The 17,723-nt window shown below is 43.3% G+C and overlaps 1 protein-coding gene across 1 annotated transcript in view; it reads left to right on the top strand.

Moving 5' to 3' along the window:
- Positions 1–17,723, top strand: part of Tet (Ten-Eleven Translocation (TET) family protein) — an 83,905-nt gene that overhangs the window by 34,222 nt on the left and 31,960 nt on the right. The window contains exon 2 of the mRNA XM_043411023.1: positions 10,189–10,263. Coding sequence (XP_043266958.1) covers positions 10,189–10,263 — 75 coding nt within the window. The remainder of the gene's footprint in view (positions 1–10,188; positions 10,264–17,723) is intronic.

Genomic DNA, 17,723 nt, shown 5'->3' with positions numbered 1-17,723 from the left:
TGGTCCAAACTAGGGCGCTCGGAATTTGGACTGATTTTTAACCTCTGAGAAGTCGTTGTTATATGGGAAAAGCTTCTGCTTCTGCAATCTTTCCAACTTCTATCATTATTTTTAAACATTCGGTAACCCGTTGTTTCATCGCTACAAATTCCTTACATTTTTTTCTATCTACGAGACAGTTTGTATCAGGAATTTAGAATTATTCGGTACATGAATTATTGCATAGAAACGCAGTGATGATGGAATCTCCATAAGCTCCCGTATAGAAGTTTTATTCTTTATAAAATGTTCGATAACCTGAGCTAAAATTTCGGCAATCTATTCGCATGTACTTTGACTTCACTGTAATTTAAAATCAGTTATTTGTAGAATATTCGGGTTCGTGAAAGGAATACCGTAATCCGGAATAAAACGGGGCTACGTGTGCGTGGGTGGTTGCGAGGTGCGACGAAAAGGAAAACTGACCTACCGTGCTTTCTCTGACCGGGCTCTAGCTCCTTATTTTGTTGTACGCTCACGGCGTTAAGTAAAATACGGGGGCGGATCTTCCATCCCTATCGTATTAAGATATCAAATGGCCAAAAGCCGAGAGTCCCCTCTTCGAGACGTCGGTGACTCTACAGGGGCTTCTCCGCGTGATTTTCTTCTCCTTATGTATATCTATATCTAGGTACAAAATACATATAAATGCGTATACCCACGCGAACGGTATACACACGGGTGGTGTAGACGCCTTGGTAGGCCAAGCCTGCGGACCATATTATACCCTTTTCTCGATGCCGCGTGCGGCTGGATTCCACAATGTGGTGGTAATGTATCGCTCTCGCCCTAGCCCGAGGATTCGTTGCGTATAGCGAGACCGAGATACGAAGGAGAAAAGCCAGATAGTGCGGGAGAACTTGGAGGCCGGGGGGTTCATGAATGAAATCCCTCCTGGAGGGTCTCCTGGGCTCCAGCGGTGTCCACAACCCTCCTTATATCCATCCCTGTGGATGCTCTCTCACCCGGTATACCACCCTCCTCTATCCTACACCCGGGCTAATGCCCTTACATTCAAAACAATAACACCGCAAAACCACGTGGACACGGTCACGTGCCTAGATCTTGCAGAATCTTGACACCGGTTGCTCTCTTCCTGCTTATTCTGACCCGTACTCGCGCCGTTCATCAAGCCTCGTCTTCGGCGATTTATCGGGATTCGAATCTTTGAGATTCGTGGGCGATGGAGCACTGTGATGACTGCGGAGTAGGCCGTGCTTTTGTACGAGCATCGTTAACTATGATTTATGATTTTGTTTGTGAATATACTGGGACTGTGAGGCTTGGATTGTTGAGCGTTTCCAAAATGCTCGCTTTACGCTCGCGGGTCTTTGAGAGTTTGTGTAAAAGCTGCGCACGACTGCTCGCTGCAATTTTTTTTCTCGAGTGAGGAGGGAAGGCTTTCGTCTTTGGAAATGATTGTGCTTCTGCTTATAGTGGAGTACGCAGTAGTTCAAGGGTTGAAGGTTGATCCGTTGGCGTGGACTAAATAATTTTGGTGCGAAGGGCACGGCCATGTGCGAGCAGTGACTTCTCGCAAGCGGTGTCTGCTCAATGTCACGTCATCGAGGTTGCAACAACGTGAGAACGCGTCATCGGCTGTTCCCGAGAGTTTCCAGCCCTCGGAAAACGACTCGGGGCCGTCGGAAAGCGGCGAGTTTGGATTAAGGGTGAAAGTTGGATGCGTCGATTTTGAATCGTGTGGAGGACTGCACGCAGCCGAGACTCGTACATTTGAGAGGCATCTATTTCTGGTGCGCTAAACGGAGGAGGAAGAAACGGGGGATTTGTCTGCAGGGGGTTGCTCCGCTGCGTTTCGTATGGCTTCATCCTCGTCGCAGGATTGTTTTGGTACGAGAATGAAGCTCAACACTTGAGAGTCGGTCTCGGAAGCCATTTCGAGATGGCGATGCGCCTCGGAACGAATGTTGCATCGTCGCATCAAGTCGACTAAAAATGATGTTTCTTGACTACCGAATTGTCTCCCACGAAACAATTCGTTCGTAAATTAGTCTCAGGGCCGTCGCATTGTTTTTAATTCAAATGAAATAAAATATCGAGCTTCTAGAATTATTAGAAATTCGTGACAAAAGAGTCCTCGTGCTTCTGGAATTCAGTGTTTCCAAGACAGTTTTTCCATCCATTCAGCGTACCGAGAAAATCCAATTCCACTAATTTCATCGACAAAGCCTTTTGATTTGGATTCTCCGAAGAAAAAAAACGTGGGTTTGAGGTTGTGTTCGAAACAAGAGAAGGATAAATGAGTTAGCGTTCGTAATGGCACAGTCGGAGGTTGCTTCGCGTGCCTGCTGTTCCTACTCCGATACAGTCGTGCCCTTTTTTCATACGTGTAACACGAATACATCCGAATAGACGTGAAATTAAACGTGGAAGCGGGTGTCTATGATATCTTTGAAGCGCGCACGAAAATCTACGTGGAAAGTTTCGTGGCAAGGCGCGTTTCGTGGCAACAAGAATGTGATGCAGCCTGAAGGAAGACAGCGGCGATTATAAATACCGGGCTCTCGTTCGTTCGTGGCAGTTTGACGGGAAAAAGGCGTGCATCCTGCGTAGCCTAAGGGCGTAGCCACGGAACTCGTATCGCTCGCATGTAGTGCACCCATAGAGCGCGCTCCAAACAGCCCTTGGGCTTACTCTCTCTTGCTTTCTCATACTCGCGAGCTCTTGGGTTTCGAGTTTTGCCCGTCGAAGGCCCGGGCAGACCCACACAGGGCCAGCTGCGAGGCGCTCGACCGCGACGCCGCCGTGCAGCGCGTCCACCAACAATTCTTTCTCCTTCTCGCGAGCCCCGTCACTCGATATACTCGGAAACGTTGTAAAAATAATTATTAAAGCCGTTACCGCACAGTCGCTTAACTCCCATTCACTCTCTCCCTCGCACTCTCCTTCATTCTCTTGCAATAAATGTTTTTCTCTCTCACACTTTTGTTGCTCCCTCCTTCTGCCTCGTTCGCTCCTTCTCCTCGGCCATTTTTGTCCCTCACTCACCCCTTCTGCACTCCCTCAATGCTTCATTCTACTTTTTCTTGCTCATTCGTGCTCAGCGAAAATTCTGACAGACGTCATATAACTTTCGAGTCCCCGGACGCGACTTTTTGTACTCTGTTTCTTTTTTTGTTCCTCTTTTTCTCCCCATCACGCATTTCCCGGTATTAGGTGATGAGTATTTGCGCCTCACATTTTATCCCATGTTTCTTTTGTCATTTCTTTCTCCTCTTCATACCATTTTTTTTACTATCTGTAATTATACATCGAGCATACAGATAATTGAGCGAAGATTATTATCCGGATTGGAGTGTATTTTCAGTTTCGCACACTCCCAGCTCTCCGCCGCACTCGTTATAATTTATCATTTTTTTTTTCTTCATAGCGCTTCAAAAGCGAAAATATAAACTTGAAACCAATAACGCATTGCGAGTATGACTGGTGGACGATTTATGATGCCGTATTCTTGACGTCGTTGCCCAGTCAATTTACCTGCTGTATTTTACGGCTACGTATAATATAATTACAGTGTTTCTTCGTATTATTTATTTTATGACAGCGGAGAGAACATTACTTTTTTTTCACTTCCAGCTTTTTCGATACGTCGGAGAGCCTCATGCTCGGATAAATCATAATTCACTCATTCAATATAACAATCCTTTGAAAAAATGCAATTTTGTCAAAGCCCCCGCGATCGATCGTGCTCCAAGTACAAACGAAATAAAATACGTATCGCGTATCGAATCGAATCGAACTAAAGATATTGAATTTCGTACATGCAGCCCCGTATGCGTATACACTCGCACAAAGGGTCGCCAAGGGTCCCGTAATTCCACACGCACCAATTTTTATCGCACATTCGCAGAACCGAGATCGTGCGCAGGGAGACGAAATCGTTTCGGCACACGTTGCAACGAGATGTCCACTGCACGAACGGATCGGTATGTGCGGAAAAAAGAAAGGAAACGGAGTCATCAATTTTACTCGGTGATGCGGGCATAATTCGAAAATATTTTTTACTCCCCCATCCTCCTGGCACGAGATGCTTTCGAGAGCTTACGATTGTTTTATTTCGCTCCCTCCTTCTTTCGCGTTTCCGCAAAAAATCTGATTCGTCTCGATATGCCGCTCGATGAATGATGCCACAAAAAAGGTCACAGTTCGAGGCACTTTCCATTCGAATGTTACAGTTTTCAGCTACTGCCAAGTTTCCGGATGAGTGGATTTGATTTATAGAATACAAAGAATTCACATCCTTCGGTAAAAGTTACTCTGGGACAAAAGTATCATAGCAAATTTGGTGGTCATCCATCTGAAAAGCATTTGGATTTCACGTCCATATTTGAATTGCTACGTTCTCTTACGAAAAATATCAGTTTCACTATTATATTTATCGAGGGACCGAAATTTTTCATATATTTTTTCGCGATGGGACTTTCTCGTGTGTCCATCTGGTCTTCATTGCCATGATTCATTAGCGAATTACAAATTCTCCTCCCTGCTAAATACCTTTCTTTTTGCTTTCGAGCAAATAATATAAAAACTGAAAATGAGAAAGAGAGAAAGAGTGTGCCGGACGTGAGCGCAACAACCTGTTCTAACCGCCTGAACCATCTAATGGGGAAGCAACGGCTCTTTCGGGAACGCCGGCCATCTGTCGTATATCGTAGAATGAAATGATGTTCTTCGGTAGAAATTAAAGTCAGCTGATGCGAGTGGAACGTGGATATATGGAACACACGGTCTCTCGAGTCTCCGGTCGCGCCTTTACTTTTGCGAGGTATTACACACTCCGGATTGGACGAAACGATTTCATTAGCCATCAACCGAGAAAGGTCCACCTATTTGGCGGTAAACATTTTTTTCCAAGCGTGACAGTTCCCTTTGACTTTCATTTCGTACGAACGATTGCAAGCTGAAGGAATCATCACTGAAAGTATCGTTAATTTCTCATGAGTAATTCGAGAAAATGCGTTTTGAGTGAATGAAAATCTACGTTTTTAGGAATTGCACACTTTTGTGTATCGCGATGGACAATGTTCGAAATTTATTGATTTCTTCTCGCCGTGACAACGCATCAGTTTTTTAATGCTCTTTGTTACGTCAGATTACAAGCTCGACTCATTCTTTAGGATCGCAAAAAACTCTGTGTTTTTTCCAGTCTCCGGAGCCCTCGTCCGGTACTTGACATTATTATCTTCCATCCCTATTGATATGTTTCCGATACGTCACGTCACGGCCCTCTCGAATAGTCTCGAAAAACCGCGAAAACAGAGAACGGAAGATGAAAGGATGGGAAAAAGTGAGCGCGAAGGGATTTTTTTTCGTCAGAGCCAGACGTCGGAAAACATTTCAGCTCAAACGCGCACAGGCCTCTATCGTAAACTGTCAAAATTTAAATCCCGAATTCGCGCTTTTGTTTTCGTGTTCTACGAAAAAAAACTTTTCGCATAAACTTGGTTTTGTCCTTTTTTTCATCGTTGCGATTTAATTTCTGCAATACCCTTCCTTTTCTTTTCCGATTATACGCTCGCACGTATAACTCAACGTTACTCGCTCGTGAACCACATTTATATGGTAATAGATATATTGTAGAATTACGTTATTCGTGTCTGTGACCGTTTCCTCCCTCTGAACAGCTGTGATACACGACCGTGACGAATTATCGACCTCGGACCTTTGGGCCACTCGAAACTCACTCAGCAGCGCTCCGCTACGTGTGCGGAGTCAGTTTTGAAAAATGTTTTCAGAAATATAAAACACTCGGGAGAAAAAGTAGGCGGAATTGGCTCGGACGTGTGATTGATCGGTGAATTATGGAAGCCTCTTGCACTTATCGGATTCCCGACTATTTTCTTTGTCTTCGGAACGAACCGTTTCCTGCTCGTACGTCATTTTACGATCTCATACATTTCCACGAATTGTTGTACAAATAAAAAAACAATTGTTTCCTCCACGCGTTGTTAAATCGAGGGCGCGAATAACCAAAAAATCGACTGTAGAGTTAGTCCAAAGAATGGCCATGCTTAGGATCGAGGTTTATTTTTCATAAGCTCAAAACAACCTTTTTTTAATAGTATGGAATCCCATGCGATTGGACTTTCCAACCAAATGGTTCATATCCCCAAAATTAAAGGGAAAAATAATCATCGGACAGCTGTCTCGCGGTGTATTTTATCACCGAGACTGGATTGTGGATAAAAAAAGAGCTCGATGCGATCTCGCTTGGTCTCGCGTTTACATCACTCGCGCTGCATGTAAGTTTCGTACTACCAACGTGTTCGAGGTTTTTTGTATTTTATCCGGCCGTAAAACAAAATAACTCATCCTTTTTCTTCTGTTTGTAATTTGAGGGCCGCGAGGAAAAGCATACATCCACCCTTACGGGAACAAAAAAATTGAAAAAACTTCATAAAAAGAGGCATTTTTTATGACCGTTTTTTATATTTCGTTGTCGTAAATAAAATATTGAGCTTCTAGTTAAAAATTCTGGTTTTGGGTCATACGCAATAATTATTACGATCGAAAACGTCATTGTAAGTGATCTCGAAGTGTGTTATATTGTCTTATCGCGAGCAGGACATCTGTGATGGCTGGCGAACAGAACGCTCGCAAACGTGACGCGCTGTGCTGCCGGGAGAAACGACGCTGAGGAAAGTATTTACGAAATATTTTAATTAGCTTATCGCTCACACAAATCGTTGACAGCTGCCGCGTGTCCGCGTGCACTTAATTGGCTCTTTTTTCTCTACAATAAACTCGTACAGTATCTTGACTCGGAGCACCGTTCATGCGAAAATGAGAGAACGCAAGAAGGAGGGAACGGCTGGCAAGTGATAAGTTTTTTGAGCATCAATAATTTTGATGAAACTTTTGTTCATATCGAGGATTTTCACACGGCGACATTCTTCGGCCACGTTGCGACGAGTGGTTCGATTCTTTATCGCGTTTCTTCGAGTATCGGTTGTGTCGTAATAAAAAAATAACTAATTGTAGAGCGATTATTATTTCCTTCATCGAACGCTCTTTCTTCTCGAGGGGGAAAAGCTCCAGGGATCTTAACACCCACGCGTCGGTGATTTCCCTGCTGCTCGATGGAGCCCCGGACATAAATATGTTTTGCAATCCCTCCGCGACCGACGTTCTTCCGGATCTCGTATCTTCTTCCGCATGTTTAGTACACGCGTCGTTAACTAACGTATGATGAAATACACGCGCCAAGTTCTTGTTGCTCGTGCATAAGTAAAAATACCGTTGCGCGCTGCCCCTTTTGTCGTTGCGTCGTTGTCCTCGTCATCGCCGTTGTTTCTTGCTCGCAGCATCAGAAAATCCCGTGCGTACATTAGCCGGCTCATTGTATGACGTTCTTTACAGCGTGTATTTCCATGCGAAAGAAAACGCGCAGCGCGAGGGTCGAACCCCGCGGGAAAAACCTCTCGGTCTCCTTATGCCTATACGCACTTTTACACGTAGTATGTACTATTGAAGATACCCCTGGAGAAAGCGAGAGCTAAATTTCTCGTGCTTCCTCTATTGCGATTAATAACGCCCTCATTCGCGCCCCAAGTGCGGCTTCCCTCTTTTCTTTTTTCAACGATGCATCGTCGATATTGACATTTGCCTTGCGCCTACTCTCGTACCTTTTTCCACGAATGAAAAATCTTATCGCGATTCATATATTTCCACAGGCTATTTCATGCCGAATCGATCGACTTTTCGTCCTCTGTTTTATTATTTCTGCGTTATTGCTATTTTTATATTTATCGACAATCTCTATTATCGAATCTGTCGAAACTTTAAGCCTCAAAACGTCCCTCTTTATCATTAGAACTGTAATAAGATCATCGCCTGGTAATTTGGAAACGAAATTTTTGATATCTTCGCTTTTTCCGAAGCCTCCTGAAAGCCCTTCGCGACTCGTTCCATGCGATCTTTTTCCTGAAACAGAATATTGCGCACACAAAAGGTGGCTCGGATCCGAGCCTCTTGTCACCGCTAGAACAGAAAGGTCCATACATACGCGTGTACACGAGGCTCAAAGAGGCTCCGAAGAGCGAATGGTACACGAGGATTCCCTCTTTCTGCCTTGTTCGTCGAGAGACTCGAGGGTCTTTCCCTCCGGGTGCAAGCCCTGCAAGAGGGTTGCGTAGTTGTTGCAGCAGTGATAGCCTGTACCGTATCGCTCACTGCGAGGAGAGAAAACACATTTACGAGGAGAGGGTTGGATGTAAAAACGAAGCGAGGTGATGCAGGATCAGCACGCAATATCCACGAGACCCCTGTCTCTGGAGCGTGGTCTCATTTACCCACCGCGCGCGCGCGCGCGCGCATACTTTTGCTAGGTGCATTTCACCCCCCGAAGAAATCTCCGCGAGCAAAGGGAGAAACAGAGGGAGAGGGAGAAAGAGTTTGCGAGCAGGTAGATCGGTAAATGTGGACGGGTGACGCTTCGCCCTGCCTGTAGGTTGGTAGGTAGCTAGGTAGGTAGAACATTAAGCGTTATGTAGGTTGGAGGGAGAGGTTATATACGAGAAATTGTACCGAGAGAGTGAAAGAGACGGAGACATAAAGCTCCCTCACGGTGTACGAGGGAATTAGACCATAATCGTCCACGCGTGGTGTGCATTGCTCGAAGCAGGGGGCACATGCGTGCATTTACTCGGACCTCACTCGACACAACTCTACACATGTAGATTTGCGTATGTAATACCGTATATTCATATCTGCGTACAAATATGTGCGGTATATTACATGATCGTGGACAGGGAGAGTGGAACCATTTTCCAACCCGATAGCTCTGCCACTATCGGAAAATTATGTCACGAGTGTGATGATCAGTCATCGGAGAATTCGTATCTTAATGGAGATATTTTTGTTTTTCAAGTTACTTGAGATTGAGAAATAAGGCAATGAGAAAATAATGGCTTCGAGGTTCACTCTGTTTGTCTCGTTCTTTTTGTGTGTTGCTGACTTTCCTCGGGGGTTGGTGCGGTCTCGCATTGAAGTTTCCACGGGAGCTCTCCACTTCGAGTGATCTGGTTGGCAAGTTTCGTTTGACTCTTCCCCAGAAACGCTGAGAACGAAAAAACGTCACTTACAGATTCGAAGTTTTGTGCTCGCTTCTGCTCTTTGAAACTTAATGAAAATTCATCCGTTTTTCATATTTGCTTATTCTATAAACTTGTCTCGTGAGTTTGAGAATTTTATAATCACGAGTGGGAAATTCGAGTAGTTAATTTTGAAGAAATGAGTTAGGAAGGATGTGGAAAGTCTTTTTAAAAAGCAATCCTACGAGCCAAGAACTCGCAGCTACTTGGACGCGAGTCCCTCTCGCGACGTAATTGAATTTCTCGAGCAGTGGGCGCCCAAAAAAAAAATCAATTTTGTTTCACTGCGCTCACGCTTGCGCAAGTTGGGAATAGGAAACTGCTCGGGATCAAAGGAACGTCGTTCTTTTTGCCCCGCAGTCGGTACGGAAGTCGTGCACTTTTTTCGCCCACTTACTTGTACCCTCGTCGGTAAAAGTGAATTTTCTGCCTATGGGAGAATGAGCCTGCCAGTGATAATGCAGAGAACTGCGGAAAATTGATTGTTTCTAATAACTTTTGAAAAAATAACTCTTTTGAGTGGTTTCATTGAGGAATATTTTATAGTAAAAAATAATTTTATGAAAATTCTCAACTCTCAATCATTTCGAAAAGTTCGACAGTACAAGTAAGTGACGTTATCAGCTCGTGGTAAAACTGCTGATGCAGTCACAATCCACTTACCGTACAACGATCCCATCAAACTTTTTTATCTGCGATAAGAGCTCGATTTCTGACCTTAAATTTCAAACTTTATACCACTTTGAAGCCCGGATGATAGTTTGACAGAGATGCATTGGAACTGCAGTCAGATACTTTTTATCTCGTTAATAAAAGCTTCGTTAAATTCAACGAAGACAAATTGAACGATATGGATGGGTGGCACGATACATCATCAATCACCATCGCACTGAGGTGTTATTTCCGGTTGATCGTCTCTTGACAGGAGCGTTTTAAAATTAATTTCAAAATATTGCAGTCAGTCGAATCATTGTTGAGTTATCGATAAGTCTCGGTAAATCGATGTTTAATGTATTTTTTGTCTCTCTTTTTTCAGCATTTGTACCACCTGCAGACGGGAGAAGGGTTGCTAAGAGAAAGAGGCAGAGGTCGAGGAAAAGGTGGAACCAGGGTGAGTCATTGTATAATTTTATTGAAACTTTCTCAAATTAGCATAGATTCGATCAACTGTGGAAATATCATGACTATGAATTGGACTCTCTCGCGTCACTATTTCAGAACACAATGGATCATAATTTAATTGAGGCATTTCGAATTCATAAGAACAATATGAACAATCGATTTTCGACTCTCGAGCACCAGTGCGGGATTTCAATCGCAAAACGTAAATATAGCAATAACGAGGATACTAAAATAACGCCAATAGCATTCGAGTATACGATCCGGACGGAAGTACAGAAAGATTCAAAGCGTCGTATAAGCCAGTCGGTTTTCAGCACTCAAACGACTTCATAAAATCCGGAAACTGTACTGCCTTATGCGTCAGTCTTCTGAAAGACTGCGGATGAAGTACTCGTCCAAGACTACGATCTTTACGATCACTCGTACTTTTTCTATTTACTCTTTTATTCGATCGTCTCGCCGAGTGCTAGTACTCGCGGAGCTTCCGGTTTAGAAGTGTTCGTACTTATCCTCTCTCGGGCCGTATACCTCGCCCATCAAGAACTCTTCGAAAATGTCTTTCCTCAAAATTTCAACAACTTCCTGCGAGCTTCTGTGTACATATTTTTCCATCGAATGGAATGCGGTGATTGCATTCGTGGAACAAAAACAATTTAGAAGCTTCAGTGAGTTTTCCGACTCTAGTAAGATCATTATTCCAATTTTATTCCAAAAATGGAAAATTGAAAGCTCCCTGGACAATTCTGTCGATTTAAACTCAACTTATTCCTCCATCTACAATCATGGATTGTTCACTTATTTATTAATGATATTTCGAGTCAATTTCGAAGTGTATAATTGTTCTGGTTCATCCCCAGATATCTCATCCCTTGAAATTTTAGGAACGAAGCGGGGATGGGGCTAAATTGAGAAAATTTAAATTAAAATTTAACGTCGCGAAGAAACAGGGAACAGAGAGAAGATTACGTTTTCCCCGCTCGCCACTTCACTCACTCGTTCCTGATGCTGGGCTGTATGGGAGTTTGAGAACTGATATTAAACAAGGCGCTATTGATCGATGCGTGGGCTGTCTCCCCGGCTTGCTCGTGGAACGTGCTCGCACCGCCATGTTTAAAATTTTCACCATTTCTGCCTTGTCCCCCTGCCGGATGAGACCACAACTATCCATAGCCCTCCACCGAGCATTTTTCGTCCGCAAAAGCTTAAGCCACCGCGAAAGATTCGTGCTTTTTTCGTCCGTTATCGCAATCCGTGATATTTCAACGGAAAAATTGCTCCAAACGTTCACGGAAAAAGTCTTTGCTGTCCTAATTGACTTTGGCGAATTAATCTCAACTCTCGAAAATCTAATTCAGGCAGCTCCAACTATAGACTCCTCGAAGACGCAATTTAAATTATGTAAATTTTGTCTGCACGAGATAATCTATAATCACATAAAGGAATTTGGGTTTCATAAAATTACGCGGAGATCCCAATTTAATTTTCTATTTAAATCCAACCGAAAATTTGCTGCACGATAAAAGCCCTCCTACGATTAATAAATAAAGATTTTTTATTAATAGCTGCAAAAATTCTGGTGAAAATCCTTCACCGCAGAGCCCGCAATTTATCGTATTTTAATAAAATCAATATCAATCAGTTTTATACGGAAATAACTTTCATTGGGATCCAGCTCGTTAGCAAATTATACATTAATTGCTACGCCTTGGAGAAGTGAATTTCCGAATGGGATATAAAAACGTGAGTAATAAACGTGGACAATCGTGGAAGCTTTTCTGAGGCTAATAAGATCCAGCAGTGTGTCTGACCCTCCGAATCTCGGTCTAGGCACTCACTTCTCTCGTATAAGAAAAAAGCGACTTTTACAGGAAGAATAAGAGACACGAGTCTGAGCGTGGGTCGAGGCGCCACAGTTAGCTATTTATAACCCCGAGAATTTTTTTACGTATCACTATACCGAGTGTGCGTGTTTGCCACCTGCCTATTTCCACCCTCTGTAATAGCTTTGTCTTTGAAGATCTTACCTCGTGACGAATAGTCGTTTCACTTTTCATTTATCCATGAAGAATCGCTTGACCAATCAAATAGAATAAAATTTATGATGATCAAACACGACCTGCCAATGCCTATAATCAAATTAACAACTTTTGCCCAACCTTTGCGATTACGACTCGGAGCCATCGATCTGATGCAGAAACAATGGAAATTAATCTATAACGAAATAACGAAGAATTGTAGCTGAACTCATAAGTGCTTACACTATAATTCATAGCCATTTATTAGATAATTATTGTAATGGGATAATTGCATAGATTACTAATAAAAAATGCATGATTCGTATTGATAATTGATTATAGGAGTGATGCCTGTTAGCGATCTATAATTAGTGACGATTGATGTCTGTTAGAAATCAGATTCTTGAAACGCCACTAATTTAAAAAATTCCAGAAAGCAGTACGACTCGAGAGTATAAATGAATCGCAATGATTGATCGCGATGCACTATGATCAGTTATAACTGCTGATATTCTTGAACAGCAGAATACAAATATAATGATTGATGATGATTTATTCGGTCTCACATTTCATTTAACAACTACAGGCGACGTATAGATAGTATCGTACTCATCTGAAACTATTTATAACTACTTTTGTAATCTTATCTGGAAACTCACAGATAAAATGAATTAGTGAGGTGGTGGTTTACTCTTGGAATCAAAAGTGCGGTTTATGCAGGCAGAGAAATATTTCGAGCTGAGAGAAAGCAATAAAAATATTTTCTGGAATACTCAAAATGCACGTCGCACCAAAAATAATATTTGCTGGCCTTCGATGCGATACTTTTTGTTGGAAACATTTTGAATGATTAAGCACTGGAAATTATGGACAAATAATACATTTTTTATGCCATCAGAATTCCTCGAAAATGGCGTCAACTTGCTTGATTTTCTTTATAACGTAAGTCCATCCCATTCGAAAAATGTGGCACACAATTTATCGTTGTGTTACTCGAAAAATATACTTTATCGTTCCTTATCGGCGTTCACGGTGACGACCGAGTCTCGGGTTTGTTATCGCAGAGGCACGGCAGTGCGTATGCGTCATATCGATGCACGTCGTCAAGGAAGGGTCAAGCTACAGTATGCACGTATCGTAAGAGACTGACGCCATGTTTGCGTATATCGACGTGTCCATAACGACCCTCAGCAGACATCACAGGGACATAAAATGAAAGAACTTTTATTTCTTGTTCCGCCAAAATCATTTTACCTCGAATCTAATTGCTTCTCATGCAACGTATATGAATGGATCGTATTTTCGAGGAATTCTGTTTTTATTACCTCAGAAAGGGCAGACACACATCTCCACGAAGGGGAATGAAGAAATTGTTATTGATTTGTTCATTTGGATGTTCGATCATCGTAATCGTAATAATCTCAAGTTGGAAACCAGCAAATGATGAATTTTGTATGAGACTTTTTTACCTCCAACTTTTACGATTTGCTTGAAGCTCGTTTGAATTTTCCATCAGCAGGGTAAAGCAAATCTCTCGGAAACGTTTGGGAAATTTTGATAAGCCTAACAAGATCGTGGGCGTGTTGAAAGATGACAAAAAGGAGGTTGAATTGGCAAGAGACCGAAGCAAGAAGTCGTCGAAATTCGTTGAATTAGCCGCGAGATTGATCGAGCTTAAGGTAAACAAGCGTGCGGTTTGTTGTGACTAGTGTCAGGTTGAAGATGTGCTCTGTGGCGGTTTTACCCAGGGACCGTTCTCCTTCTGGTAATCTGAGGGAGACAAGAGGGGCGATGGTGCGAGTGAGCCGGTGTAAGAGCTCCGTTGTTCATCCTGGAAGTGGAATAGGAGTGAGTCTAACCGCCGCCAGCTTGGTTTTCCTTCAAGAGGGATGACGGAGGAGCAACTGAGAGTGAAGTGGCTCGCGACGTGGGAGGAGAAAAGGTGTTGGCAAGTTCAAGCGGGATGCTGCCGACAAAAGTCCTCAGGGAGTGTGAGGGATGAAACGAGACGGAAAGAGGGCGCGAGAGGAATGAAGAGGGAGAGAGAGAGAGAGAGCATAAGCTAAGGGATGAGCGCGGTGACACCACAAAGCAAGAGCAAAATAGTGAGAGTGAGGAAACAGAAAGGCAAAGGGGGTTGGGTTTGTGGGTATGTATGTTATTCATTGCGAGATCCAAGGCCAACGGCAAAACGTTCTGCAACTTGTTGCAGCACGAGCTAACAAACGAATGCTTCGAGGATTTTCATCCCCGTAGCCTCCCCCTCGCGATCCCCTTGTTCGATTATCGAGAGTGTCTCTCCAGCCGCGACATATTTACCCTTTCCCGTCCTTGACTCGGCCGCGGGGGAGAAAGGGGCGAAAATGTTAAGTGACAAAACCTGCTGATGGGAGTAAAAATGAAAATGTGCCCCTTTCGACCCTCCCCGTAGTCTCGTGGCTTTGGAAACCCGAGGGGTTATACAGCATTGAATACGCAACGCACCTCCATCCCCATGTATCTTTATAGTACATGCGAATACGTGCGCTTATATGAAACTGAACGATTATATTACACGGCTAATAACGATGTTCATACAGCAATTGCTTGCTGAGGGGTTAACACATGAGAAACACAGGGTTGAGAATGCACTCAACAGACACTGTCGCCCACCGAGCACTGTCGAGGGCTAAAAGTATCGTCATGGCTACCGCATAACGACTCCATGCATATATGTATTTGATACATACGTACATACTACATTGTCGTCTTTTCGAGGGCGTCCAGGGGCTCGCCAGAGCCTCTGGGTCTCCTTGTTCGGTTTGCAACCAGCGGGCTCGGGGGTTGAGTCTATTCCCCGGGGTGGATGTTGGAGGGGGTGGCGGAGAACTGAGAAGTACCGCACGGTTCTTCCACACAGCCAGCGAAAGAGCAAGGCCAGCTCAGAGGCAGTCGAAGGCAAAGAGGAAAGGTGCGAGAGGCCGTAGACGGTACTGGAAAAGTGGCCGAGTGCTGCAAATGTTTATGTATCGAAAAAAACGAGAGCCGGAGGAAGTGAAATCGCCGGAAATAGTGACTGGGGGAAAAGATGGAATTGTTGATTCGAAAGAGTAAAATACGGCGATGCTAACTCTTACGATTTTCAAAATGATCTAATATGTCTTGCGAAATATTGTAATTAAGGTAGATCATGCCCGAAGGATCGTATTTTATAGGTGTCTTAATTGGATCGATTTTTATTTTATAATTAAAGATATAATCACTAAATTCATGTCAGAGTTATTAATTCGAAATTGTAAGTAAATTTGTTCAACTTATCTTTTGGTGAATGAAAATACAAGCCATTAATTAATCGAGATCCATCACTGACTGAACCCCAAATTTCATTCGTCCCTGGCGAAAATACCATAAATTTTTATGTCAAAAATCGCATTAGAGAGCGCAAAGGGAAAACACAGCAGGAAATGAATCAAGAAAAAAGTATTGATAAAAAGACAGAAATGGCCCAAGCCAAGGAGAAACAAAATATCGAATAAGTGAGGTTATACGAGTGCTCATTACCAATTTCGTTCAATCTTCAAGGTAATTTATTATTATTAGTAAGACAATCGACTCTATACTTCATTGTTATTGTGTACTTTTTCATAAACTTATCTGGAAAGATAAACAATTTTTACGCATAGTCCGTATAACCCTGTGTATTTTTCTTCATATATATTTAAACACGTTTATCTCAACCAATATAAGACGAACCCTCTAAAATTTGATATGCCTGTCTGTCGACTACCCATTTAAGCTCTGTGTAAATTTCAAGTCTCTTTCAAGAAAATCGTTTCGAGCATGAACTGCCTTAACTAAGTAGCGAGGAAAGTATTTTTGAAAACTGTTGAAAAACCTCACTATTTGCTTCGAGCCTGAAGTACACGGGAATGCAAATGTCTCGAGTTGATAGAGTGACGGTAGATAAAGGGTACGTTGGTGATACGATAATCACTTGTACGAAAGAAACAAAATAACGGGGAATACAAAATTTGACGGGGATTAGAAAAAGAAACGATTTTTTTATTTTTTCCTTGGATGAGTTTGGTTGAAAATTGTAAATGAATTTCGAGGAATCGTAAGCCAAAATGAAATTGGTTCGATTCTGGAGAGACCCTCGTTAACTCTATTCTCGCAGAGTCTTGAAGCTCGGGTTGAAAAGAGAGAATGAGAAAAGAGGCGGTGGGGCTTAGGAACAACGCGGAAATGCACGAACATTTCCGAGCGTCTCGAGCCCGCGAACCGCGCTCGCCCGCTCTCCCTCTCTCTCCCCAACGTACACACACAAACTCTCTTTCTCTTTCTACACCGCTCTGCAATATTCTGCAGAGCATATCTGGTGATGCTGTTCTCTCTGTACCCGCGTTTGCTGCTGACGAAGATGCGAAGAGAGCGAAACCGCAGTGGCGCGCAATTGACGCCGACGCGGAGCGGGAGAACTAGCTCGACCAACCAACTCTGGGAATTGCCGGACGGAGAAAGAGATGCCGGGAAAAGAGGGGAAACGCGAGAATACAGCTAAAGAGGAGGAAGAGACGGGGAGGGAGAAGCTAGGGAGAAGAGGGCAGGGGGTGGAGGCGTGGGTGGGACGGAGAGCGAGAGAGAGAGAGAGAGACCTCGTGTATGAGATGGGTTTCTGGGAGGGATTCGTTAAGGGGGTTGAAAGGAGAGGGAACGAAGAGGCAATGCTCGAGCAACGAAGACGGTTGTAATGATGAGGTTCTACCAAATGTGTATACGGCTATAGGCAAAGAAAGAAGCTACGACAGAGAGAGAGAGAGAGAGAGAGAGAGAGAGAGAGAGAGAGAGAGAGAGAGAGAAGCAGATAGTACGAGAGTGAAATAGCCAGCGTCGAGGCCCTCACACAGTAGAACGTATATATGAGTAAATACATGCCTGAATAAGTGTATTTGTGTGCATTGTAAGTTTATACATACATTCAAACAACTATACAGCGGCGTTCACATGGCACGCGCACACGATAGATAGTCGCGCTTCCTCTCGCTCACGTAGCAGACGCACGAGAGTCGAAGCGAATACGTACGAGATACACGATCGCCGTGTGCCATTAAAAAACGTGCTTACGAAAAGGCAAAGAGACAAGTAACCCGTAAAAAATATTTGAGAAAAAAATACTGAAAATAGAGTCAAAAATAATTACGGGGAAAATAATTGAAGGCAGAAGACATAGTCGTTCGATCTTTTATCACATTCTGCGAGATTTTTTTATCACCGAAAAGAAAACTAGTTTCAAACTGCCTTGAAACGAATTCACCTTTTCGTGTCACGAGACAAACTAACGACGATTTGAAATCAGTAGATAATAATTTTTTATCATGGGGTGTGGTTTGCACGTGAGGAACAATAACATATGAAACGGAGGATGAAAAACGCCTCCGAATTAATCTCGTGGTTC

The sequence above is a fragment of the Venturia canescens genome, chromosome 2, assembly GCF_019457755.1.
Source record: "Venturia canescens isolate UGA chromosome 2, ASM1945775v1, whole genome shotgun sequence".
NCBI lineage: Eukaryota > Metazoa > Arthropoda > Insecta > Hymenoptera > Ichneumonidae > Venturia > Venturia canescens.
The sequence above is the reverse complement of the archived record's forward strand: the minus strand, read 5'-3'. Positions and strand labels throughout refer to the sequence as shown.